Genomic DNA, 23,885 nt, shown 5'->3' on the forward strand with positions numbered 1-23,885 from the left:
CATAACATAACGAAACAAGACTCAAAATATGTAATATTCTGGAAGTTCATAATTCGGGTGAAATCTTGTGAGTTTCAGGTTTACAGTACGTCTCAATAATTTGGTCAATTCATTTCAACTCTTGATTATTTTCCCAAGATTTAAATTTTTTAGAATTCAAAGGTTCCTTCGAAAAATCTCTGTATTTAATTGTTAATAAAAACTACAGTGTTGAGTTTTTATAATTGAATGTTTTACTCCAGATACTCAATTATTTTTAATCTGTCTACGTGAATTACACAAAATGTGATAGGGGAAAATTGCACAGAATCTATTAAACAATCAGAGATTTCGATTAATACGTTTTGTGGATTGGCTGAAACAGAAATATATTTTTTGAGAAATGTTTTTCGATTTCAAAATAATTTTGGGTATTTATCACTATTCCTGCAATATTTCTTTTTAAAAAATTGACTACAAAAGTATAATCTTTACAAATCCTCAGATCACTTTAAGTTGCCAGAATACCTCAAATCGAATATCAAAGCCGGATTTTATCGGATTGAGAATCGTCCGATCAAGAATATGTTTTCTAATCAAATGTATAAATTCCGTTTGATTGTATGATTGTATGATCTTGAACTTTTAACAAAATTAATGTTATGAAGGGGACCCAATACAAGCGCGTTAAATTTATAAATTCAGTCAGTTTAAATTCTATTGAAATTCATCGGTGTAGACTAAAATTTTGAAAATGTTTTTTTTTCAGATTTTTGTTTTTGCAGAAGTCAATTTCAGACACCGAAATTAATTTCATAAACTTTTTTGAACAAAAAAATAGTTTGCCGATTGATCAATCCACCACCCCATTCTCACTTTTGCTTTCCAATTGTCTTCCTCCCTATTCCAATAAATACACCAATAACCAATTCATCTATTCAAAAAAATGAATGTATAGGGAATATTTTCATGTGGTTTTACCCCCAATACCCCCAGTATTATTATTATTGTTATCATCTCATTTTATTATTAGTACTATTATTATTATTATTATTATTATTATTATTATTCCAAAATTTTCGAGATTTGTATTTTTGCATTGTATTTGTTGATACTGTTTTCTGATTTATTTTTGCGTTTTTTTTTCTAATTTCCTGCACAATGATAGACAAAATGGGTTTTAGTGAATAATTTTTTTGCTGAAAAAAAATATGATAAAAACCAAAACAAGTGATGAAATTAAATATTTTTAAATAATATTTGAACCAAAAAAGTGAGAAAAATTAGATGTTATAACAAGCAGCTAGGTGCTAGGATTATTTTTTCTCATTTCTTAATTATTGTGACTCAGTGTGCCTATAGATACAACACGGAACCTTTTTTAAGAAATGTATTGTTTCAATAACTATGGTAAGCGGACGTTTTGGAACTTTTTCTCATATTCTGTTCAGAAAATTTATTTACTGTTTTGTGAATTTATATTATATTTTCAACTGAAAAATCCAATTTATTTCTTTTTCTGAAATTCACAGATAATTATTTTTAGTTGTGACCACGGCCGTTGTAGTTGCAATGCCACCTGTGACGTCATTTTAATAATGCTTCCTACAGTATCTGTACATTCTGTACATTAAACTAGTATTGCATGAGTATTTCATCATTCTCGTTATAACGAATAACTTCACCAAACATCATAAATTGGCCTTTTATAATGAGAAAGACAAAAAACGAGGAAAAACGCAAATGCAAAGCGACGAAAAATTGGTGTCAAATTTCAAGTTTTTCCCCAGGATATCTTCTGGTTCCAGTTGCATTGGTAGAATAAGAAGAAGGCAGAAAATGAGGAGGAGGCAAAAGAAAATTGAGATCACCATTTTGTGCTTTCATTCCTTTCCTTGTGCTTTTCATTGGACCTTTTCAACAAGAATTTCTTAAAAATATGGTGTGGAAAAAGTTGCAGCTGATTCCTTTCAAACTTTCAAGATCCATTTTTCTATATAGTCCTTTTTTGTTTCTCCAGCTCTTTGAAATCCTCGTTTTTATCTTCTTCGTAACGCTAAAAAAATGTAATTTGAAAGAAAAATAATGTGTCACCGCCCATCTCCACATCACAAATCGCTTTTTCCGTTGGGTATTACACCCACTCACTGTTTACGGAAAAGCAGTGAAAATTAAAAGAAAATAAAGATGAAGAGGGATAAAACTAGGCACTGACTATAAGGCGATCTTACTATGCTGAGCCCATCAACTGATTGAATCCAGACAATCTACTTTTTTTCATATCGAGATTTGAGTATTGATGTTTTTGTTCTTGATCACGGGCAGTGAAATTGTCACATATTTCCAAACTTTGGAATCCAAAGTAAGGTTTGCGGTTTGCTCAATAAAAGTTTTTAAATATGAAAACAGATAATCTGAACCGTTATTGGAACGTAACTCGCCAGTAGGGTAAGCACAAGATCGTGTTTTCAAGCATCAAGCTTCAGTTTTTTTTAACTTAGTAAAAACGTTTAGGCAGTTTTTTATATTTTTCTCAAGCTTTTCAATAGGAAAAATGTTAGTTTTAAACTAATAAAATATTTTTACATTTTTTTAATACTTTTTTTTTAATTTTAAAATTTGAGTTATCATTTCGGAATGAGCAGTCTCGTAGATTTGCCGAAGAGATTTGCTTTTTTTGTAACGTCACATTTTTCGAAAGTAAAGCCGTTTTATTATTATTATTATTATTTTAAAGAAACATTCATTTTATCTACATACCTCTGTATATTTTCGTTGCGTGGCGACTAAATCCAGCCTTTTCTCGGCATTTCTTAAGTTTTTTATTCCATTGCACTTACTGGAGTCTATACAATTATGTTTCTTTTTTTCAGTACCAAAATGTTAGTTTTTGAACATTTTTGTTTTCCGTGTCTTCATCATGTCGTACCAATTGTCTCATGTTTTTGTATTTTTCTGATATTGTTCTGACGGAAGTTTTCCAATTGGATTTTTATTATATTTTCTGAGAATGAGATGTATTCAGTGATTAACGGATACAATAATAATTTTTTTTGATTCTACAAAAGATATAATAAGTCTGTATTCATAGATCTAGGCGTCGAAGAAGAGAATAAGATAAATAGGCATACAGCGATAACTAGGCACGCCTGCCTGCCTACTTTCTCATTCACCTTCAAATAAGAAATCATTTAATTTTTACAAAAGAAAGTAGGACAGAGTGTGGACACAAGGCAGGCGTAGCTTGCCTAAACGGTAAACAGGCAGGCTTTTTTTGCCTACTAGGAAAGCTTGGTTTTCACTGAATTAAATTTGTCAAATTTAAAAGTAACAAACTCTTTAATACTCATATTCCATTCTCTCATAGTTACAGATGTCAACAGATGTTCCATCTTTCAATTACTTCTTTATTCATAATATTCTGCAACAATTCTGTTGAATACCTAATTTTTTCTTCTCCATTCGGGAATGGGAAAGAAAGAAAGACGGGACAAATGAGAATAGAATATCAAATTGAAAAGATGGATTATTGAGAAGAGAAAATGAGAATAAGAACATGCATTCTTCATTCATCCAACGAATCCCTTTCTGGAATATTCTTTCAAGATTTTCAGTGTTTTTAAAAAATATTCTGTCTGGTTTTAAGAGTTTAATATCATAGTTAAATAAAAAATAGCAAACATTTCCGATTGAGGCAAAAAGATAGATATTATTTTTGGAAATTATCACAATTTGGTGTTATCGGACAATTTAAAAACTAACTTTCTTCAAAACTATGTTGATAACTACTATTTACCGTAAGAACTTGAATTCCTGAATTATATAGACATCAGCTGATTCATGCTTCGTGTTGTTTGTCGAAAAATGTTTCAGAAATAGATTTCTGAAACCCCATTTTCCATATTACTTTGATGCTTTATAAACATACCGTAACCTTACCAATTGACACCCATAAAAATGTGTTTCAACGTCTATGTGAACTTTTTGCTATTTTACATTCTTCTTCCTAAGACCATTTTTTTAGCCTGTTCGTGTATTTTTTCTTTTCAGAATTCTCAATTAGATTTCTACTCGCTTTTCCTGCTCTTCTATATGTTTTCTGCGCGCGCGTTTGAAGAGAGGAGCACAAAAAATAACCAAAATACGTGTTCACACATGTGTTCAGTTGGAAGACGAGGGGGGTGGAGCAACAAGAAATACACATCTTTCTGGGATTTTTAGTTTTTCATTCGTGCTTCATCAGAATGCAGAAGCTGGTAGGTAGACGACAGCTTTAGTACTAGAACTTTGGATTTCATTCGAAAACAAATTATGTACCTTTTCGAGAATTTGATCCTTACTCGGTTTTGATTCTTGATTTCAAGCAAAGAAGTAATCCTATTTTGGAAAACCGTCCCAGTTTTCTGCAACTGTTTGCCAGCTTTCTGTGGCAGATTAGGCCACTCTCTACATTGTATATCACCGAGTTTTGCGAAAATCGGATCGATTCGCTTTTGAGCATTACTAGATATCAAGGTAATGAAAATGTGTTTCTAAGCTTCTAGGCTCTAGAAAAAGCTTTCTAGAAATACTCAATTGGTATGCATTGTATGATTTAGGTCATCCGTGTGCATAAATTTTAGTTTGAAGCCAAATCAATTCTGAACCACGAATGTTTTAATGTTATTAAGACTTAAAAAATGGCATCTAGAATTGATGTTGTATTAAGTTGTATTATTTTGGTTCATTCGACAAATAATGTTATTTGAAATCAGTTGACTAATCTGAATGATCAATAAACATATAGTCTTGAAACAAGTTCTTGCATGGAGGTCTTATTGTTCTCGGTTTCCACGTGTGTTTATTTATTCGACTTTGGTTTTCTTCATTCATCAGATTTTCCCGTTTTTCGACGAATTTCTATCTTATGACAAACTATCCATATAAATATATGAAATCATGCTAGAAAGTTTGTTCAACTCAATACAATATTCTATGTTCTTGTGTTTTTACTTTTTTCATCTCAAAAAATCTTCATTCTTTATCAAATGAATAGCGGTATTCTTCAATAGGAATTTTGATTAAAGCTATTGTCAAAAAATTCAATAGCCTCTGATTTTCCTCGAGTTGTTTATGAGAAAATGAGTCATTTTCTGATATTTCTGGGTAGAACCAACACTTTCTCTCAAAACATTTCGGGTTATTTAAGTTATATTTTTCGCTATATCTTTTATGCATGGGTCTCGCCACGTTTAAAGTAACTCGCTGACAGCGTGGCGAGACCCATCCGCGCAATATAGCGAAAATTCTCATAAGTTTGATGTCTACGTAATAGCTTATTTTCAGCTGTAAACATCCCTCTAGACTAGAAATAATTTCCGTATTATCCCATTCACAATATTGGTAACCTATATCCAGTTACAAGCGAACGTCTGAAGCAAACGTATTCGTTCTGAAAACATAACTTAAAGCCCCATAATTTTCTAGTGAATCCCGCAGCGATCTGAAGTTGCCAGTACCAAATTTTATGAAGTAAAGAGTATTTCGATAATAAATGTTCTATAAATTCCCAATTGGACATGATTTCTCTCGAAACCAGAAGTTTTCGAAAAGATCAATATTCTACATCAACTCAACTCATCACAGTAATCCTCCAATTCTCTCACTTTTTGTGTGTATGTATGATCGGTACTGTCCATACGAAGAGAGGAGGAATCAACGATAAAACGTTCACGATTCATTTCGATTCGAATATATCTATAAAATTGCGATGGTTTTGCACAACCACCCCCGGTTCCTCCTCGTCGTTTTTTGTATTTCTTTCTTTCATTCGTTCTTCTCAATTTTACTGGTCGGTTTTGTTGTCGTCAAAAAGGAAAAACTTATTTCCATATTTCGTATCTTTCCGTGGGAAAATTTACAGTACATAAATATGAACATTTATGTCATCTGCAGACACAATTTCCACGAGTTTTCAGTTCTTCTTCTTCTTACTCTCAATTCTTCCTCTACTTTGAACATAGTTTCTAGATTTATTTTGTTTCAATTTTCAGCCTTCAATTTCTCTCCAATATCAAGATGAAATTTGGCACATCATTCCTTCTCGTTGCCACCATCTCAATGATCTTCGCAGTAGTAAAAGGTAAACAATTAATAAGTATTATATTCATCATTCTATTTAATATTTTCAGCTGAGGATGCTGCTCCTGCTGTCGTAGAAGCATCACCAGCTCCAGTTGAACCTGCTGTGACTGGTGCAGTTGCTGGAGGAGATGGAAATAAAGAAGCTGGAGAAGAAATTACCGGAAAATCTGCTGGAGGATCTGCTGTCGATGTGAGTTCTGCTGGAAAAACGGAGGCAGATTTGTAGTACTGTTTTAAAAAGAATCTAATATGTAGTCTGAAACATTTTCGAATCTTATTGAGCTAGTTTGCAAAACTGTTTTAATTAATAATATTCCAGGTATCTACTGTTGTCCCAGTCCATTCATCAGATATTCCTGCTTCATCTCCAACTATCGAAACAACTACAAAAAGCTCAACAACTTTCTCAGCTCAACTTCTCGCCGTCGCCGTCCTTGTCCTACATGCTGTTAGATATTGAATGATAACTTAATTTATATTTAATTATTTTATCGTTCCCTCTCTCTCTCCCACCCCTCTGTTATCATAAAAAATCATAAGTTCGTCACATCCATACTTTTCTCTAAATTTAACTCAAACTATATGCATATACATCATGTTCTACTACTTTCCGTATCTAACCTATTTTTTCAGTTTATTTTTAATAATAAATTCGAGAATAGAATTAAGAATTAATAATTTCTCGGCCATGCTGGTCTCATTGCATCGTAATCATCCAGTTTTGTGGATTCTTTCAATCCGAAACCATCGAAAATCTCCCGATTTTTTGTTGAATCTTCCGGCTCAACGCTTTCTGATACAATCTTCTTGTTAACTGATTCGGAAGTGATGATTTTTCTGAAAAACAAATTAATTAATGTGTGCTATTTATGGTATTTCTATTATTTTGACATACCGATTCAGAATTATATTTCTAGCAATGTTCTGTAGATTAATTTGTTTTTCTAACAGTGCATTGTCACTTCCAAATGGTCCAAAATTCTGTCTCTGAAGTCGAATTGTCGTAGACTCGGTACCAAGGTTTGAACCAATGTGCTCAATCAATTGTCTGAACATAACATTTCAAAAACGGGATTTTAAAAACGGGAAACCTGAGCATTTCATCGTCTTCGCCAGAGCATTGAGTTGTCACAGAGAATTTTGGTGATCGGAACCAATTCAAATCAATCGAATAAACTATTTGTGAACCGGGTAGCTGAGCCCGTGGAACTCCTCGACGAGCTAATTCAAATGCTTCTGAACTCTTAAATAACTTTTTTTATATATTTATACAAGAATCTCGAATAATCACCTCCATATCTACATTGGCATGACGAAATGAGGCACTACGAAATTCAGATTCCAAGCGTGACAAAACTTTCTCAATTCGATGCTTTGAAATTTTCGAAACGTCTATATTTTCCGACTTTTTTATAATTCCATCGATTCGATACACATTTGTCCATGACTTTGACATGAGTTCTGGAATACTTTCACAACCATCATTGACACCGAACACTGAAAATATCAATTTGTTTTGAAAATTATTAATTCTACCTTACAGCAGACTCCAGAACTATTTGTGGCCAACGGTAGTACGTCTACCAATTGAATGTCCTCTTGTCTGATTGATCTGCCAGACACAAGTGGATGATATCTGAAAATAACAGAACATTCTTCTCGTTTTTATGCAGATCTTGTGAATAACCAAATTTTTGGCTAAAATATGTTAAATTTTCCAAAATCAAGTTATTGCTCTAACTTTGATATATTTTAAATTACGACTACCTGTAATCAGCCACTTCATTCCGGCCGACGACTACTAGAGCGCCTGACTTTTCATGAGCTTCGATGACTGGGATGGAGATCAGAGGAAGTTGAATTCGAGAAGTAGATTCAATATCAGAGACAGATTCGGCGATCTTACGAGTAATCAGCTTGATCAACCCAGCGGAGGAAATTCCCGAGTGCTTATAAACACAGAGAACACCGGACAAAGACTTCCAAATATCAAGATGACCCATATCCAAAAATGCAAACTTTAAGACTAGTCTCATATCTCAAAGCGATAGGTTTGCTAAAACAATTTCCCTTTTGAAGATTAAGTCGTTTTTTAGATTAACAATTTTATTTTTCAACAAAAACAACAGTTTAGTGCTTCTGGGCCATACGCTTGTCACGCTCTTCGGCGATTGAGAGACGGATTCCAGCTCCAGTTGGGAGGGAGACGAGAGCCTTGTTTCCCTTTCCAATGACGAAGACGTTGGAGATACTGAAAAGAAAAATTTGAATTAGCAACCAACCTTAGCCGGACTTTTACGACCCTCGCGGCCCCCGACCTTCATTCTCCTTTAGCCTTTTAGGCAAACTTACCGAGTGGCGAAGGAGTGTCCAGCAGAATCCTTGATGTGGATGATGTCAGATGCTCCTGGGAGACGCTCACGATGTCCGATAATTCCGACACGACCAACGTTACGTCCTCCAGTGACGTAGGCCAAATTTCCTGGCTCGAACTTGACGGAGTCGGTGATCTTCTGGGTGCTGATGTTGAAAACAATGGTGTCGTTAACCTTGACATGTGGGTCTGGGTAGCGGATGGTGCGTCCGTCAGTGGTGGTGAGGACTGGAACTCCCTTGTTGACGGTGCGGACAGACTTGACCTTGCAGAGCTTGAAGTCGGCCTCGGCAGCTTGGATTCTGTGGACGACGTATCTTCCCTTGGTATCGTAGAGCATACGGAAATACTCGTTGGTACGCTCGATGGCAACGACATCTGAAAACGCGAATACAAAACTAGAAAGAATACAAATTATAATTACCCATGAATCCGGTTGGGAACTTGTGGCAGGTTCTGACCTTTCCGTCGACGCGGACAACTCTCTGGGTGAGAATCTTCTTGGCCTCGGTGTAGTTGAGAGCGTACTTCAGACGGTTACGGAGGAACAAGCTGAGTGGAAGGGACTCGCGGAGCTTGTGTGGTCCTGGGTTTGGACGAACAGCGAAGACTCCTCCGAGTTTGTCGAGCATCCAATGGCTTGGAGCAGCGAGACGCTTAAGATGCTTCTTTGGTCCTCTCATTTTTCAAGTGTGTACCTCAAGCTGGAATTTTGAACTTTAAAATGAGAAATCACGAAAATGTAATGATAAAAATAGTGAGAGTAAGCATAAAATGGAACAGATTAACTACATAGCACAACTATCGCTCAAAAATGATATTTAACATCGTTATTTCATTAAAATATGAAAAAATTAAAAAATTTTGCGTTGAGAACAGGAGAAATAGGAAAAATCTCTCTAAAAATTTCCTTGCGTCTGGCCTAAAATCAATTTCGCTGCGAGACCTGGCAGCTGTACAACTGGCTGTCCCTTGGACGCAAGAAAGCGTGCCCTGTCGCACTCTCTGTCGTGAACTCCTCTCCAACGAACAATTTTATTTATGCTGCGACACGATTTCGATGAATTTTGTTTCGTTATCAGTACATTCAATGAAAAATTTTAATAAATTAAACTATAAAAAATTATTTTTAATATGCTGAAAATGTTATTTCTATTTTTCTTGATCCTATCGAAGAAGTTCGTGTATATTCAGATTTTGTGTTCCATTTTCGTAGTTTAAGACCAAAATCAAGAAATTTTTTAGTGGTTTAAATGTTTTTATTCACAAAAAATCGATATTGTTCAATATTTCAAGGAGAAACAAAGGCGACTAAAAAAAAGAAATTGAAAAATAAAAATTACATTCTACACAAATTCGATAATTTTTCTTTTGAAAAACATTAAACGACCATTTACTGATAAAACTACTGGAAAGAAAAAATTGGAAATATGGGGAGTTTTTAAGAATAATTCCAGCGAAAGGCAGTTTCAGTAGACAGTAAATGAGTAGAAAAGACGTATTTTTGTTGCAAAAGGCACTTTTTCGAGGGATTCATGGGGAAAGGAGAGTGGAAGATTTGGAGCAATTTCAAACTGAAAAGTAACATTATTAAGAATGAAAAAAAATTATTATGCAAAAAATTTAAATGACTAGCAAAGCAGTAGAAAAATACATAAAATATGCAAAACATTGATTGAGAAGAAAGAGAATCGGTAATGAACGGGGATTTAGAAGTTGGACCACATTGGCTTTCGGAGCCAACGGAGACGAAGTCCCGAGTTGGTACGGATTTTAATAGAGGCGGCTTCAGCAGCACGGACAACATCCTTCACAGATTGCATCAAGTTTTGAGCATTATGCACCAATTGTTGCATTGCTTCATCATCTTCTTCGCTGCCTGAAATTCAAGAAAATTATTTTAAAGAGTAGAAAAACGGAAATATTAGGAGAATCAAGGGAATCGGAAGGTTAAGGCACTCGATGTTTTATGTTGTCGTTCAATTTTCAAATTCACGCGAGAATTGTTAAGTTGTATTAAAATGGGACAAAAACTTCAAATTCAATCACACAATTAGTTTCCGAAACTCTTGAAAATCAATTATTTACCCTCGACTGGTTGACCGTATGGGCCGATGACATCTGAAATGGGTTCTGATAATTTAAATCAAATTTGAAAATAATTAAAATAATTTCAACAACGAAAAAATAAATTTCCAACTCACTGGCTGATCCGAGCATTGTCGCCTTGACTGTTGACAAGACCTTCAATTGTGTAGCTATCGTTGGAATTCTTTCTGAGACTTGAAGGAGTGCCTGAAAATGAAAATAAATTTTAAATCTTTAGATAGAATGAACTAAATGCTCACCGTTCTCATCTTGATATCTGTGCAAAGTCTGGCAAGTTGAACTGCCAATCTGGTAACTTCTTCAGAAGAATCTGCGATTGCCTTGGAGCAATTGATGAGATCCTTTAAATTTAACATTAAGATCACTATCTTCTTCTCTACAAAACTTACTTTCTTAGTTCCACCTTCACCTCTAACCAACTGTGATAGTCTAGCCATCAGAATGGCCATTCTCTTCGCAGCCGCCACAATATCGTTCTCCTGTGAACTCCATTGTTTCAGTTCGTTGTGCAAATTGTGAGCAGCGGCAAGCATTGGCTGATGTGAAGCCTGTGGTAATGGATATCTCTCCCAGAATGCACGTGTCTCTTCCTCTTCATCATACTCTGGTGGTGGTGGTGGACGTGGTGGTGGGGAAAGTTCAACTGGTGGTGGTGGGCGTGGTGGAGCTGGAATATCTTCTCGGATGATCATCTTATTGTGAATGATTGGAGCTGTTGGTGGTGAGGCATTGACACTTCGGATCACTTGGGATGATGGTGGTGGCTGGAAAAATAGTTTTTTTTAGTAGATTTTTGGAAAACTTGAAAACTAAACTATTGCTGTAAAGTTGTGTTCCTTGTCTTATTTTCTTATCATTTCTAATTTTTTCCGGGAGAGAGGCGATCTTGGAGGGGATGACTAGGCTATTTTAATATCTATTTTCCCTCTCGCAAGCTCAATCTATCTCATGACTTCTGCCAATTCTAACTAAAAGTTTGGGTACACTGTAAACAATAAATGAGGTAGGCAGGCATGAGGCAGGAACCTGCGCCTATGCCTACCAATTTATTTATTTTATCCGAAACACAGTCCTCAACCTTCAATGACCCATCGTGATATCATGAGCATTCATAATATTTATTAACCGTTATCAACGAACTCCTTGAAATCAATCAGATCTTCTGCATGATCTGAACATTCTTGTGCTCACGGCCGCTAGGAGCAAACAAAAAGAAAAAGTTTCTATTTACTATGCCTATCTGAATTATGGGGTCAAAGATGATCTTTGGTGAGAGGCGGAAATCTGAACACTGGTTGTTGAAGTATCAGAAAGTGCGAAGAAAAAGTTGAACGTCGCAATAGTTCAAAGATCCTAGAAGGATATCCACGAAAAAACTCACTGGATTGTAAGGTGAAGCTCGGGAAATGCTCTCTTGATAGCTTGAATGTCTTCCATTGCTCATTGGTACACCTGTAATTGCATCTCCAACTGCTCTCACACTGTTCAACAAATGATCATTAGTTCCACGCCAGTTCTGTGCAGCATATTGGTCATGTGGGTTCTGTGCAATTTGCTTGGCATTGTTCACCATTGGTGGGATGGCTGAAATAAGAATGATTAACAAGAATTTCAGATTTTAGTATTTGGTTTATAATTGACTATTTTTGAATTTCCATTCTCTTCCAGACTTACTAATAAGAACCTGCGGATTGAAGGGCACCAGACGAGTTTTATACACATATTCATAGTTTTGCTCACTATAATTATCGTACTCGTCTGATGAGTCGTAATGATCGGAGACTGACGATGAGTACCGATTGATAGGCATCATTTCCCCCCTGTGAGATATTTTAGTTTGAAAGAGTTTCAGAATAAGTTAGAAAGAGAGAGAAAGAAACAGAAAAATATGGCATTAGAACTTGTGATTCAGGGAATCATATTTTTTTACTATTCAGAAGATTTTAAAATTTTGAACATCGCGCTTTTTGGACACAATATTAGGTGTTCTATTTAAGAAAAAAGTATGCCTACTTGCGTGCCTACGGGGCAAGGTTAACATGCTATGAAAGTTGGCTGTAGGCACGGGTAGGCGTTTTGTGCCTACGATAATTTTTTTTGAACTACTTTCATGTAAAACCTATCGAGGCTCCTATTTTAGAAAAAAACAGTTTCTAGTAACTTCAAAGTAAGAAGTTTGTGGGAACTCGAAGGTAGGCGAAAAGCTTCCCGTTTGCTCCCATCGTCGTCGAAAAATTACAAGGAGCACACAAACAAAAAGCGGAAAAAAAGAAAGTGAGAGAATGAAGAATGAGAGTAAGATGAACGTCAATGTCAACAATCATCCTCCCACAAATTTTTCATTTTTTTCTTTTATTCTCTCTAACTTCTATTTAAACTGTTTGGTAACGACAACTCGGTAGGATCAACTTGTCATTTTGACTTGGGACGAACGGGGGTTGAGAAAAAAATATTGACAGGTCATTTTTTTTTAATTCTTAAAGTTGTCAGGTTCTTGAAAGAAAAAATGATGTCAGTGGCATAATTCGCAATTTGGATAAATATTAATTTTCCTATCGCGATATAATTTTTCAATTGGTCATTTTGAGTTCAACACTAACTCTGATTGGAGAGCATCACTAATAGGAAAAATGTAATAGTGATCTGTTATCGGTTCAATCCTATGAAAGTTTACAAGTGTAGATTCTTGATCTGGTACCCAGTCATCACTTCTCGATGATATTTGGCAACCTGCCGAAATGTTTCTATTAGTGTATTGATGAACTTTTAAAGCTTACATCTCTTTTGGTTGTGAAGATTTCACAAAATAAAAAATTACAAACATATAGAGAAAGAAATGAAAATGATATGTCCATTGACAATATTTTATCAAAACTAAAGGTAATCAAGATATGAGTAGCCAAAGTTGAGCAATGGGGTGCATCGCTGATAGAGAAAATACGGTATTAATAACCTTTAAATAATGCCAGAAAATGGCAATTTTCAGCAAATTTCTTCGCTCACGACATGTCTTCGTTGTAATCGGGTGTAGCAGGCACTTCATAACCAAACGACATTGATTCAAATTGAAACTTGTCGCTCGTATTTTGAAGATTCATAACCAAACGACTAGCGAGCCCTCCGGGCTTATGTATTTCATTTTTCATTTCAAAAATACCCGATAAGTTTTTTACGTAGTTTTCAAAAATCTTAAACTCACCATTATGCAATTGATCTGCGGCATTTCTGACTCTAGACACAAACGATGGTTCTTCTGAATTATCAGCCTCATTCTGAGCTGTCATCAAAACGCGGTTTCCGAGACGGGCAATCTGTGAACTGTTATTGACCAATCCATGCGCATCAGCTCCATTGATTGCTCCCTCACAGTGGTTGGTGTAACGACGCATAGCCTACAATTTACAGATAAATGTGACACGGTAGATTTTTAAAATTTCTAATAAACTTACTGTTTCAGAAGCACGAACGAACTCTCCGGTGTCAATGGCGTCGTCGACGTGAGAACGAAGACGGTGGAGAGCGTCAGCGTATTGTCTAAAAGTTTGGATTGATAACAAAAAGGAAAATTTAATTTAATTTAAAGTTTTACGTTTCAAAAACATTCAGCAAAAAAATAAAAATCGAAAAAATAACCACAAAGTGTGTTTAACGTTTTATGTTACAACTGACTGAGAGCACTTGAAATGCAATTGAATTTGAATTTCCCCTTTCAATTTCAAATCTTTTTACACTACACACTTACTTGTGAATATTCTCAAAGTGTTGCTCAGATCCTGGATTATGAAGTCTAACACGTCCGGCATTAACAAGTTGTGGTGTCAACTGTTCAACCTTTTCAGCAGTATCAAGAATTGCTTCAACAGTCTTCTTGCTCTTTGATGGTCCGCAAGAGGCAACGAGACGAGCAGTGGTGGTCATAGATTGAGAGTGATCCGTGAGACGTTGAGACTTATCGACGAAGTTCTGCTCACGGTTTGGATCGTATGGGTCGGCGTGAACGGCCTCCACGAATTGTTTGAGTGGCGTCGTGATGTCGGCGAAATCATCAACCTAGAAAATAGTAACATTTTTGGAATTATGGCAAAGCTGGTCATCTCAAAGCTTTCTTAAACTAATGAGCAATTACAAAGGGATAAAATAAAGGAAAACTGACAACACGGTCGGTAAGAACTCTTCTCATAAAGTCTCCCAAATCACGGAGTGCATTCTTGAGTTGATTGCGGATTTGATGAGCTTCTGGTGAGTTTCCGAGTCCACGACGTTCAAGATCAGCAAGCTGGGCAGCCAATCGATCAATATCAGAGCAAAGGCCGAGTAGTCGGTTTCTGAAAGAGGATTGATGGGTTGGAGATTTATAGACAAAATACACAGTGTGGTAGGATTGAAATGAAGCGTGGATATTTGATAAAAAAGAGAAGAAATGTACCTGTCTTGTGGGTTCAAACGATCAGCTAATTTGCGAGCGTCAGCGGTAAGGAGGCGAAGAGCCTGAAGTCCGAGACCTCCATCATCGAGTCCTGGATTGTCGAGCCATCTGGAATAATATTCATACTTATAAAATGTTTCAAAATAATATTTGATTCACCTCAAAGCTTGTTCCAATCTTCCAGCAGCTGTGTGAGCTGGATTTGCTCCACCGTGTCTTTGAGCATTTTGAAGAGCATCACCCATCAATCCAGAGCTGTTCTGTGATCCAACAAGATCCTTGAGTCTTCTGGCAGTTTGTGCGGCCAAATTCTCACGATCAGGTTGTCCATTATTTCTCAAATTACAAAGCTCATCGGTGAAAGAAGTAATCTCAAAGATGCTTCTCTTGATGCTTTGAGCATCCTCTGGAAGAGCACGAGCAGAGATTCTGTCAGCATATTCACAGATACGACGAATAGCCTTCTCTCCGACAGCTCCAGATCTTGCATGTGGATCAGCCAACCAATCAAGAGCAGCAGTAAGAAGTGACTTGGCAGCAGACAGAGCCTTTCTCATAACGGTCACATTATCTGCATCCCATTCATCTTCATCATAGGTGGTAAGTTGAAGAACACGAATAATTTCATTCATCTCTTCAGTCATTCTTTGGCTCATGAAGTTTCTGTTAGCAATAGCCTCGGCGTGTCCTTGACGTGGATGTGGGGTTCCGAGTTCGATAGATGTTTTCATGGAGCAAATAAGAATTGGGGCGATGACCTTAATCGAGTCCATACAACGAATGAGAATTTCGCGATGAACTTGATGAGTGAGTTCTTGTTGACGAAGGTTAACGTCATTGGTGACATCGTGAAGAACCGGACTGATGTCCTGAAAAGTTGGAATATATTAGAGTCAGTTCAAGAACAAAAAATTACCTTCACAAACTGTTGAAGATCAGCCATTGACTCGATGACTTCGGAAACTGCAACGTAGTCATTTGCTTTTCTGCAGACTCTGATGATCTTTCTGACTTCCGACTCATCAAAACAGAGAAGAAGAGCTGATGTTCCTTGAAGAATACCACGAGCTCCATCGATCAACTTCTTGCGAGCAGGTACCGAATATGGATCGTGCTAAATAAATAATATTTAAAGTTTCAGAATAGTCAAGAAAATACACCCACCTTCAAGGAATATGAGCTTTCTTCAAGAAGTTTCGATGATCCTTCGACTCTCTGAAGTGCTGGTGGCATGTCTTGTTGGAGGATACGGTCATCTGAATGATCACATGTGTCATATCCAACCTGAAACACAATTTCTTATTTTTATGTAATTGATTTTAAATTAGCTTTTTTCCTTTGAAAAAAATTGGTGCAGTCTCTATTTACCTTTTTGTTTCTTCTCTGATCATCTCCCCAAGATGACCGTTTAGAAAGTGATCGTCTCATAGAAATCGATCGATATTCTTCACTGGATCGTGTTAGTGAAGTCATCGATCGATGAATATAGTCCCTATTCATGATAAATCACCTATATCATTTCTCTATGTACATGCAAAAACAATAAAGTATGGGAAAGGTGAAAGTCAGATGAAGAAGCTCAGGAAAATAGTCTTTTTTGCCGTCTTGGTCGGTGCCCCGATTATTTGTCGACTTGTTTGTCTATTGTTGTGTGTTGGCTCAACGAATTAGGAGCCGACACAGAAGTGGAAGAAGGTGGAAAAAAAGAAAATGACAGGAAATTGGTAGACTTTGGAATTTTTAAAACATGACTATATGACAAGTTGTAGGTGGAAATTAAGTATAATGCGGGGGTATGAAATGATTCATTCGAATTTCGATTTGAAAAACTTGGAATGTACAATACATTCTTTTAGATATTTTTATGTTTTTACCACAAAAACTTATTTCAAACTAGACTAACCTGAATCAAGTTTCCGACGGCTCTCGAGACCATTCCAACTGGTCCCGTCAAATCGGGCATTGCGTTTCCATCGTTTGCTTCTTCGTGAAGAATCACCAGTCGAGAGACCTAAATAAAATATTTTAAAACATGATTCTTATGGTCTCAAACTACCAACTCTCAAACTGAATAAACTTTCTATATTCAAATGGGCTTAGTTTAACACATATCAAATGTTACAATACGAGACAATAGTGAAAGCTCACCTACACAGAAAGTGTTTTTCAGCTGAAAAAATGAAGTTCACAAATTTTATAGACAAAATTACGTAAAACTGACAAGACAAAACACAACATTATCGTAAAAAAAAGAGAACCCCTTAAACACATACACATCCATCTTTTCCACGTGGCATCATCAACTGACACACAGGACAATCATCGTCATTAACAACGTGTCTGACAGTATCTGGAGTAATGTATTCAGGAATCGAACGACGACTTGATGCTCGAGAAAGAGCAAGAGCAGATCGAGAGGCGAATCTATCAAGATTCGGCATCGAAGTGCCAAGATGGCGGACTTCATCCACACTTGTCGCATTCTTCTCGGCCATTGCCAACACATAATGAAGCTGAAAACCGGATGAAAACAATGGACAAAAAGACACGTTGAATCCGATTAGAAGAGAATACTTGTGGAGTAGAAGACATCAGGTTACTGTAGAAGTTGGTACATTGTGGAGAAATGTTGCAGGCTGGGGAAAACATACAGGGAAATATTTAGAGATCATTCAAAACGTAAAGCAAGATCAATTAAAGGTAGGGGCGTTTCGGATAAAAGTTTGTAAATCAAATTACTATTGCTCTTTGTCAGTTAATTTTTATTTATTGGTATTTGGAAAAAAAACATTACCTTTTATTAAAATTAAAAAAACACAAATTTAGGCCTTCCTACGTCTCATTTTAAAGACATGAAAATATGTCACTTAACCTTTGCCTACAGGCTTACTTGTAGGCATGAGGCATACCTATAGGTTCAGGATGCCGTGTAGGCTAACAATAGATATCAAATTCATTTCGGCCTAGATTTACATGAATTTCTGACAAAATGTACTGTATTTTCTCAAATAAACTTGCATTCCAACTGCTTTACTTTAACGTTTTATATCTCGGTTGTCTTCACTTTAATCAGAAATCGATTAACTATGAAGATATAGAAAAAATATTTTTAACGTATTTTTTCTATTTTTGTCAATTTTCGATAAAACCAAAAAGCCAACCGAGATATGAGCTCTCAAAATAGAACAGGGGAATGGAAGATTAATAAGGAAGTACGGTTGTTTTATTTTTAGCATTCAGAAACTTATTCATGGATTTTTACAATTCTTTAAAGAAACTATATTTTTCCTATGTTCAAATTGATCTGTGAAGTTACTATAACATTGCTTCAAATGTTTTGACCCTCTTGCTAGAAATTCTGTTCAAACCATCTATCCAAAATCTCGAAGAATTTTGTTGTTAAAAAGAGACGCAGACCACTCTGTCTCTATATATCTCCTCCGTTTTACTATTATCCAAACAGAAAGAAACCTCCTTGAGACTTATGGATGGTTTGTAAGATTTGTACAGATTTTTCGAGCTTAATAATATCAAATTTTTAGTTTAAAACAGCAATGGATGAAGAAGAAAACATTTAAGAAAATTAACATGCAGGAGCATTCCAGGAATACATATGTAGAAAAATATGATATTTTTACTGTTTCACACTTGTTATATGAATTTTGAGTGTTTAGTTGTAAAGGTTGTAGAACTAACCTGTTGAGCAACGGGTTCGAGAATGTTCTCGATCGTTTTTGTGTGGAAGACTGGCATTTTCAGTCCGTTGTTTATCTATTTCCGCTTTTCCTAGTTGGTTTTTCGATGACTCTCAACCTACTCTGCCTGATTATTGAGCTGATCACTTAGCACATCTGAAAATGAAATAGTTCTACAAATACACGCTACAAATTATAATGAAAAGGAATTTGAAGCGGGTAGGTAAGCAATCGTAAATATAATCATAAACCCCCTGAAAACTTCCAAATGTTATCATTATTCACGGTAATCGAATTAAAATACGTGGAAAGGACCGGAGGCGAAATAGAAGCAAAAAAGTGATAAGAGAGGAGTGATAAACATATAAAAAATATGAAAATGAGGGAGGGATGTTTGCCTTTTTTGTGTTTATTCTGCATTTTATAAGAGTTTTCATACGAGTTTTCACAAAAGTAAATATTGTCGTAAACATGGTGAAAAGCAAAAAGATTAGGCGGGAAATGGGGGAGTTTGGAAATTTAAATATTTGTGTAGAGTTTGCCAAAATAGACAAATAATGTTTTTCTTTAATTTCTGGAAACGTCAGCGTAAATTCAAATTTAATAAAAGGTATTTTTTTCGGGAGCTGAACATTTTGAAAATAACATTATAAAACGATATAATTTTCTGAAAATATTTATTCGAGAATTTGGTCTGGGACAGAAACAGTGAAAAAAAAATATAATTATGAAAAGTTTCTCATTTTTAAAAATGGAGCATTTCCAAATCTGTACATAAATATGCCCATGACACGCAGGCATGCCTTCAGGCGTAGATGCCTGCGTCATACTTGCCTGCCTATGTTGATGACTACCGCCGATTTTCTGTAGGTTGTAAAAAATTTATCGAGTTTACATGGATGCCTAAAGACACCAACTTAAATCATTTTTTCAACGTTCTCTCCCTACTTTTGTAAAAAAAAATTGACAAAAACGGAAGTTTTTGAAAAATTTAAGTAAATTTGAAATATGTGAAAAAAACTTTTGAACTGAAGAAAAAAGTGTATAAAAATTATATATGCAAAAAAACAGAGTAGACAACAAGGGGTAGAGTAAACAAAAAACATAGAGAGCGTAAAGAAAATGAGAGAAAAAACTGAAGAAGGTCCGTGTCTCGTGGCGCTGGCTTTCTCTTTTTTGTCTCTTTTCTTCAACTCAACACCCTGACCAACCCACACATTTGTTTCAATTCAAATAGAATCAAAAGGAAGTAAAATGAGATAGTATTAAGATCCTAGATACGCAGGATGACAAACGAAAACCGTTCACTTCCGATTCGCGTCTTTTGTGGTATTGCGGAAGAGGGTGGGGTTGGCTTATGCGGTCAGGTTCGGGTAGGGGATTCTATTCAAATCAGATGATGAGATAGTCTTCAAAAATAAGAGAGTGACAGAAATAACGAGAAATATTTCTCGGCGACTGGGTCGGGATGAAGAAATCATCAACGACAGAAGAGAAACAACGATAGGGTCGGAAAAGGTGCGTGGGTTGGATGATGTATCAATAGTATTGGGATTTGAGAGATTCTGGACAATGAGAAAGGCGATCGGAGATCGGAGAAGAAGAAGAAGCGTCGGGTGGGTGGCAGTGTGTGATGATGATGATGGTGATTCTGGAGGGAGCAGCAAACTCGGCGAGCATCATCACAAAACAACAACAAAGAGCAGAGTGACGAAGGAAAGTAGGTGTCTGGGTGGGAAAGGTCAAGTGGGACCAACTAGTTTAAATTCCTCAAATTATGGGGGAAGGGTACGGTAGTAATTCGGTACTCGCGAAATATAAAATTGTACTCAAGAAATATGGCTCTAAAATTTTACATTGGAATATTCTGAAACAACCTTTTTTTTCAAAACAACACTGAACTACCAGATGTTTATTAAAATTAAAATTAGCAAAACATTTGAATCTTGCTAATGAAATAGTAACTGAAATATACCAAAAGGTATATAGTAAACAAGACAATTGCAACGTATTTCTATCTTCAATTAACACCTGAGACCCACGGCAACTAAATGTGTACTTCAGGTGGTGGTCCGTTAGAGATCGGAGCGGTGACGTCGGCGGTGGAGGGGGTGTTTGTGATTGATTAACTTTTTGTGGGCAGATCAATCTTTTAATATCTGGATGTGTTAATACATAGGTAGTTAATAGTTGAGAGAACAATATGATTGAGTCTTGAACAAAACAATATGGTCAAGCTGTTGTAACAGTTTATAATTTTGGGTATATCTGTATACGTTGGACAAAATAACGCGTTTAAGGGTTGTCACACTTTCATAAAGTTTTGGTAAATTTCCAATTTTTTACTGCCAAAATTTTGGTAAACTTCCAAATTTTCAAAAAAATGTGGACTGTTTTAGAAATCTAGGGTACTACTACAGGTTCGAATTTTGAGAACTTTTAAATAGGAAGAATTGAAACGCAATTAAAATATAAAACTCGTAACATAAATTTATTCCGGTCGACTTTTAAAATTAAGGATTTCACCACTTTTGGTCTGACAATTTTATGTGGGAGAGCTGTGAGAGTAAGACTTATCGGATTTAAAGTTTGGATTTAAAACTTTGGATTAAAAAAACTATATGTTAAACTTCTAAACTTTAAAACAGTCTTTGACTAAGAAAAAGCTAAAATACTGATAAAATGTTCTCAGGGGTCAAAAGTGTCCTCTCACTCTCTAGGGTTAGTTAGTGCACTTGATTCCCGCGCACTCGCTCTCTTTGGTTCCCATGCTCTCTAAACATTGCGCTACGTAATTGTGATGGGAATGAGAGGGCGAAAATAGGAGGAGAAGGAGCTGAACCGACTACTACTACTACTACTACTACTCTCGTACAATGTCGCACCATACAACAAACAATCATAAATGTGTAGAAAGGTGGAGAGAACAAGCATATTTAATAGAGATTGTCTACAAGTTATAAATTTCTGTCTAAAGGGAAGAGGTGTTCAGGCCATTGATATACATTTAGGAACTTCAAGAGTTCGAAGAAGGTTAGTGGTAGCTTTCCCATTTATCCCATTTTAGGTAGATACTTATTCAGGCCGGTCTAATTGTCCGAAATATTCAGAAACATTTTACACAGACAATAATTGATTACAAAAGTTTTGTTCTTCTGCCATTTTTCGTGGAAATTCTAGGATATTGGATTTTCAATATAAAGTGTCTAGGATAATCACAGTACGGCTAGTCTAAATTCCATATTCATGGTCACTACAAAACCTGAAACGGCAGTTAATTAAAAGCCACTACCGCATCCGTATATTAAATGGAACACACACAAATATATCGGTCAGTTGAACAGTGGAAGTATGACCCTGAACCTCTCTCACTTCTTTTCAACTTCACACATTATCGCCTCAATTTGTGCACTGACTCATTTGAAAGCTATCGGAAGTTGTGTGAACAAGGAGGAGTTGACCTTGTCTGATTGATGAAACATCTGTTGAATATGGTGCATCTGGATGAGAGTTGAAAAATTTTGAAGTGTGATGTTAGGCTTGCAGACAAATTCAATGGGCAGGTGGATTAGTTAGGAACTTGTAGATTTTAGATCTGCTCCAAATTAACTATGAGATTACGCAACTTACTTTTTGGATAACGTAAAACAGGTTTTTAGCTTTTTTAGAATATTACAGAATAGATCTTAATTTTTTCAATGAAGTTGTATTGTGTAATTAACACAGCGTCAAATATTTGACAAATATAAACATATTCAATTGAAAAATGATGCCATAGCAAAAAAGAAACTGTAACTTTATTTGTAATGGTGCATGTGAAACTCATTCAAAAATCATTAAGACATTCAAGACTAGCTTTAGATTTCTGTAAATTATTTTTCTGAAATTATTTTTTTTAAGCTTTTCAAAAACTTGTAATTTTATAAAATTCTGAACAATAATATAATCCTAGGATAGTTAAAACGCTCAAAGTAAACCCTATTAAAAGTTGGAGCTTCTTGATTCCTCAGATTTTAAAAATTACAGAGCTGACCTTTTGTTTTTAGAAAACTGTAACCGGCATGTTTGAAAATTGTGCCCTAACCAAGCGCCTGCAAAATATATGTTTCTGTTCAAGTTAAAAAAAAAGAATCCCGGAACGATAATTCCAAAAAAAAACGTTTCCTTACAAGATACAGCTTCATGGCCACTGTGTTGAAAATTTCCAACTATTGTTTATTTCACCTTAATTTCAGATGTTTATTTTTAAAAAATTCAAATTATCCCCGCATGCAGCACATTATGCCAACTTTTGCTCACACAAAAACCGGCTTTTATCCACAAAGCCAACTGCCTAGTGTAGCAATAAACATAGCTTGTCTTCACGGGAGTAGCTGCTCTGTGCTGGTTGCTCAGTGCAATAGAAAGAGCTTTCCTTTGCTCCCACCCGAGGAGAGCCGCATTCTTCCACTCTGAGCTCCTCCGAAAGTGAAGCAGAGAGACTGAGAGAGGGTGGGCGGATTTGTGAAGAAGCAGTAGAGGAAGAAGATGATGATGAAGCTCCCGGGAGGATCTTTAGAGGGGAGCAGAGAGACATAGTGTGTAAAGTTGGAATGGTGGCGGAAAAGTGTGAGTGAAGATATGGGGAATAGGAGCAAGAGCAGCAATGGGAAGTTGTTGGCAGTTTTACACACTTTTCTAAAGATGAGTTCGTGTCTGGCACCGTGCCAAGTTACCAATGGCAGCGAAAAAATTCAAAATTTTAAAGCGTTGAAATAGAGATAAAACTTTTGCTTAGCTTACAAAAAAGCTTGCCGCTTCGAAAAAAATGGAATAGAACAGGGTTTCTGGAGATCACACAACTTTCAGAAAAATATTGCATGCAAAAAGTAGAAATCAACTTGAAATTATAGTTTTTGTTTCTGAAATTGTTTTTTTATATCAGCAAATACAAGTTCTGATGAACTACACTATATAAAATAGAAGGATTCAAAACTAAAATGCTCCTCAGTAGAAGCTTACTGAAGGATTACTGTAGTAGCACTTCAATCGGAATAAATAAAACTTAATGGTTATTACAGGAAAATAGATAACATACAAACACAAAAAAACGAGTCCATGAAATCTACAAAAAGCTAGTAGTGATAAAAAGAAAAGTGATAAAATGATTGGGTACAGTCTCGCCTAGACATCACAAGGA

The 23,885-nt window shown here is 35.8% G+C and overlaps 5 protein-coding genes and 13 non-coding genes across 25 annotated transcripts; 8 read left to right on the forward strand and 10 right to left on the reverse strand.

The window, feature by feature from the left end:
* Window positions 1–224: 224 nt before the first annotated feature.
* Window positions 225–245, forward strand: 21ur-9787. Its single transcript, NR_056106.1, has one exon.
* A 51-nt stretch (window positions 246–296) lies between these two features.
* On the reverse strand, window positions 297–317 carry 21ur-11037. Its single transcript, NR_056107.1, has one exon.
* Window positions 318–1,490: 1,173 nt separating this feature from the next.
* 21ur-12928 lies at window positions 1,491–1,511 on the forward strand. The gene has a single exon (NR_056108.1).
* Window positions 1,512–4,440: 2,929 nt separating this feature from the next.
* 21ur-12339 lies at window positions 4,441–4,461 on the reverse strand. Its single transcript, NR_056109.1, has one exon.
* Window positions 4,462–6,011: 1,550 nt separating this feature from the next.
* Window positions 6,012–6,764, forward strand: nssp-41 (MS Related Protein). The gene is made up of 3 exons (NM_068700.8): window positions 6,012–6,100; window positions 6,150–6,292; window positions 6,422–6,764. The coding sequence occupies exons 1-3, from the start codon at window positions 6,037–6,039 to the stop codon at window positions 6,560–6,562; spliced, it is 348 nt and encodes a 115-aa protein (NP_501101.2). The 5' UTR covers window positions 6,012–6,036; the 3' UTR covers window positions 6,563–6,764.
* On the reverse strand, window positions 6,715–8,214 carry Y43B11AR.3 (TruB_N domain-containing protein). Its single transcript, NM_068701.8, has 6 exons — window positions 7,870–8,214; window positions 7,644–7,738; window positions 7,394–7,599; window positions 7,194–7,345; window positions 6,998–7,150; window positions 6,715–6,939 (listed from the first exon to the last, which is right to left on the reverse strand). Exons 1-6 carry the CDS (start codon window positions 8,103–8,105, stop codon window positions 6,774–6,776), a joined length of 1,008 nt encoding a protein of 335 aa, NP_501102.4. The 5' UTR covers window positions 8,106–8,214; the 3' UTR covers window positions 6,715–6,773.
* Window positions 8,194–9,180, reverse strand: rps-4 (Small ribosomal subunit protein eS4). Its single transcript, NM_068702.8, has 3 exons — window positions 8,901–9,180; window positions 8,455–8,854; window positions 8,194–8,353 (listed from the first exon to the last, which is right to left on the reverse strand). Exons 1-3 carry the CDS (start codon window positions 9,157–9,159, stop codon window positions 8,233–8,235), a joined length of 780 nt encoding a protein of 259 aa, NP_501103.1. The 5' UTR covers window positions 9,160–9,180; the 3' UTR covers window positions 8,194–8,232.
* On the reverse strand, window positions 8,370–8,428 carry Y43B11AR.7. The gene has a single exon (NR_003459.1). It is a non-coding gene; the product is annotated as a small nucleolar RNA Y43B11AR.7 (small nucleolar RNA).
* Window positions 9,181–9,712: 532 nt separating the features above from the next.
* On the reverse strand, window positions 9,713–18,764 carry deb-1 (Vinculin; the record flags this gene model as incomplete). Of its 8 annotated transcripts, NM_001306814.4 has the most annotated exons (17): window positions 9,829–10,355; window positions 10,565–10,597; window positions 10,681–10,771; window positions 10,825–10,926; window positions 10,975–11,349; window positions 11,967–12,169; window positions 13,785–13,977; window positions 14,035–14,119; window positions 14,328–14,635; window positions 14,739–14,910; window positions 15,012–15,119; window positions 15,171–15,880; window positions 15,928–16,125; window positions 16,176–16,295; window positions 16,915–17,022; window positions 17,285–17,524; window positions 18,708–18,764. In NM_001306814.4, the coding sequence occupies 17 exons, from the start codon at window positions 18,762–18,764 to the stop codon at window positions 10,186–10,188; spliced, it is 3,273 nt and encodes a 1,090-aa protein (NP_001293743.1). The 8 variants fall into 8 exon arrangements, with proteins under 8 accessions (NP_501104.2, NP_741437.1, NP_501105.2 ...); NM_068703.7 differs by lacking the exon at window positions 17,285–17,524 and having other exon boundaries at window positions 9,713–10,355; NM_001306815.3 differs by lacking the exon at window positions 10,565–10,597 and having other exon boundaries at window positions 10,186–10,355.
* ZC477.19 lies at window positions 12,699–12,848 on the forward strand. Its single transcript, NR_056110.1, has one exon. It is a non-coding gene; the product is annotated as an Unclassified non-coding RNA ZC477.19 (non-coding RNA).
* Window positions 16,597–16,717, forward strand: ZC477.18. Its single transcript, NR_056111.1, has one exon. It is a non-coding gene; the product is annotated as an Unclassified non-coding RNA ZC477.18 (non-coding RNA).
* On the forward strand, window positions 17,662–17,810 carry ZC477.17. The gene has a single exon (NR_056112.1). It is a non-coding gene; the product is annotated as an Unclassified non-coding RNA ZC477.17 (non-coding RNA).
* Window positions 18,696–18,716, forward strand: 21ur-14731. Its single transcript, NR_056113.1, has one exon.
* A 1,836-nt stretch (window positions 18,765–20,600) lies between the features above and the next one.
* Window positions 20,601–20,621, reverse strand: 21ur-15532. Its single transcript, NR_056114.1, has one exon.
* Window positions 20,622–21,394: 773 nt separating this feature from the next.
* Window positions 21,395–21,543, reverse strand: ZC477.20. The gene has a single exon (NR_056115.1). It is a non-coding gene; the product is annotated as an Unclassified non-coding RNA ZC477.20 (non-coding RNA).
* A 747-nt stretch (window positions 21,544–22,290) lies between these two features.
* Window positions 22,291–22,311, reverse strand: 21ur-13939. Its single transcript, NR_056116.1, has one exon.
* Window positions 22,312–23,039: 728 nt separating this feature from the next.
* ZC477.4 (uncharacterized protein) lies at window positions 23,040–23,282 on the reverse strand (the record flags this gene model as incomplete). Its single annotated transcript, NM_068705.1, has 1 exon — window positions 23,040–23,282. The coding sequence occupies one exon, from the start codon at window positions 23,280–23,282 to the stop codon at window positions 23,040–23,042; it is 243 nt and encodes an 80-aa protein (NP_501106.1).
* Window positions 23,069–23,431, forward strand: ZC477.16. Its single transcript, NR_056117.1, has one exon. It is a non-coding gene; the product is annotated as an Unclassified non-coding RNA ZC477.16 (non-coding RNA).
* The last annotated feature ends 454 nt before the right edge of the window (window positions 23,432–23,885 follow it).

Source organism: Caenorhabditis elegans, chromosome IV (genome assembly GCF_000002985.6).
Source record: "Caenorhabditis elegans chromosome IV".
Taxonomy (NCBI): domain Eukaryota; kingdom Metazoa; phylum Nematoda; class Chromadorea; order Rhabditida; family Rhabditidae; genus Caenorhabditis; species Caenorhabditis elegans.

Excerpts from the sequence above, each read along its gene's own strand:
- nssp-41 (NM_068700.8), top strand. The coding sequence starts at position 6,037 with ATGAAATTTGGCACATCATTCCTTCTCGTTGCCACCATCTCAATGATC. Across the intron at positions 6,101-6,149 it reads GATCTTCGCAGTAGTAAAAG|CTGAGGATGCTGCTCCTGCT; the intron begins GTAAACAATTAA and ends TAATATTTTCAG. Across the intron at positions 6,293-6,421 it reads CTGGAGGATCTGCTGTCGAT|GTATCTACTGTTGTCCCAGT; the intron begins GTGAGTTCTGCT and ends ATAATATTCCAG.
- Y43B11AR.3 (NM_068701.8), bottom strand. The coding sequence starts at position 8,105 with ATGGGTCATCTTGATATTTGGAAGTCTTTGTCCGGTGTTCTCTGTGTT. Across the intron at positions 7,739-7,869 it reads AATGAAGTGGCTGATTACAG|ATATCATCCACTTGTGTCTG; the intron begins GTAGTCGTAATT and ends TGTTATTTTCAG. Across the intron at positions 7,151-7,193 it reads GAAGACGATGAAATGCTCAG|ACAATTGATTGAGCACATTG; the intron begins GTTTCCCGTTTT and ends TGTTATGTTCAG.
- rps-4 (NM_068702.8), bottom strand. The coding sequence starts at position 9,159 with ATGAGAGGACCAAAGAAGCATCTTAAGCGTCTCGCTGCTCCAAGCCAT. Across the intron at positions 8,855-8,900 it reads GTTCCCAACCGGATTCATGG|ATGTCGTTGCCATCGAGCGT; the intron begins GTAATTATAATT and ends TCGCGTTTTCAG. Across the intron at positions 8,354-8,454 it reads GGACACTCCTTCGCCACTCG|TATCTCCAACGTCTTCGTCA; the intron begins GTAAGTTTGCCT and ends TTTTCTTTTCAG.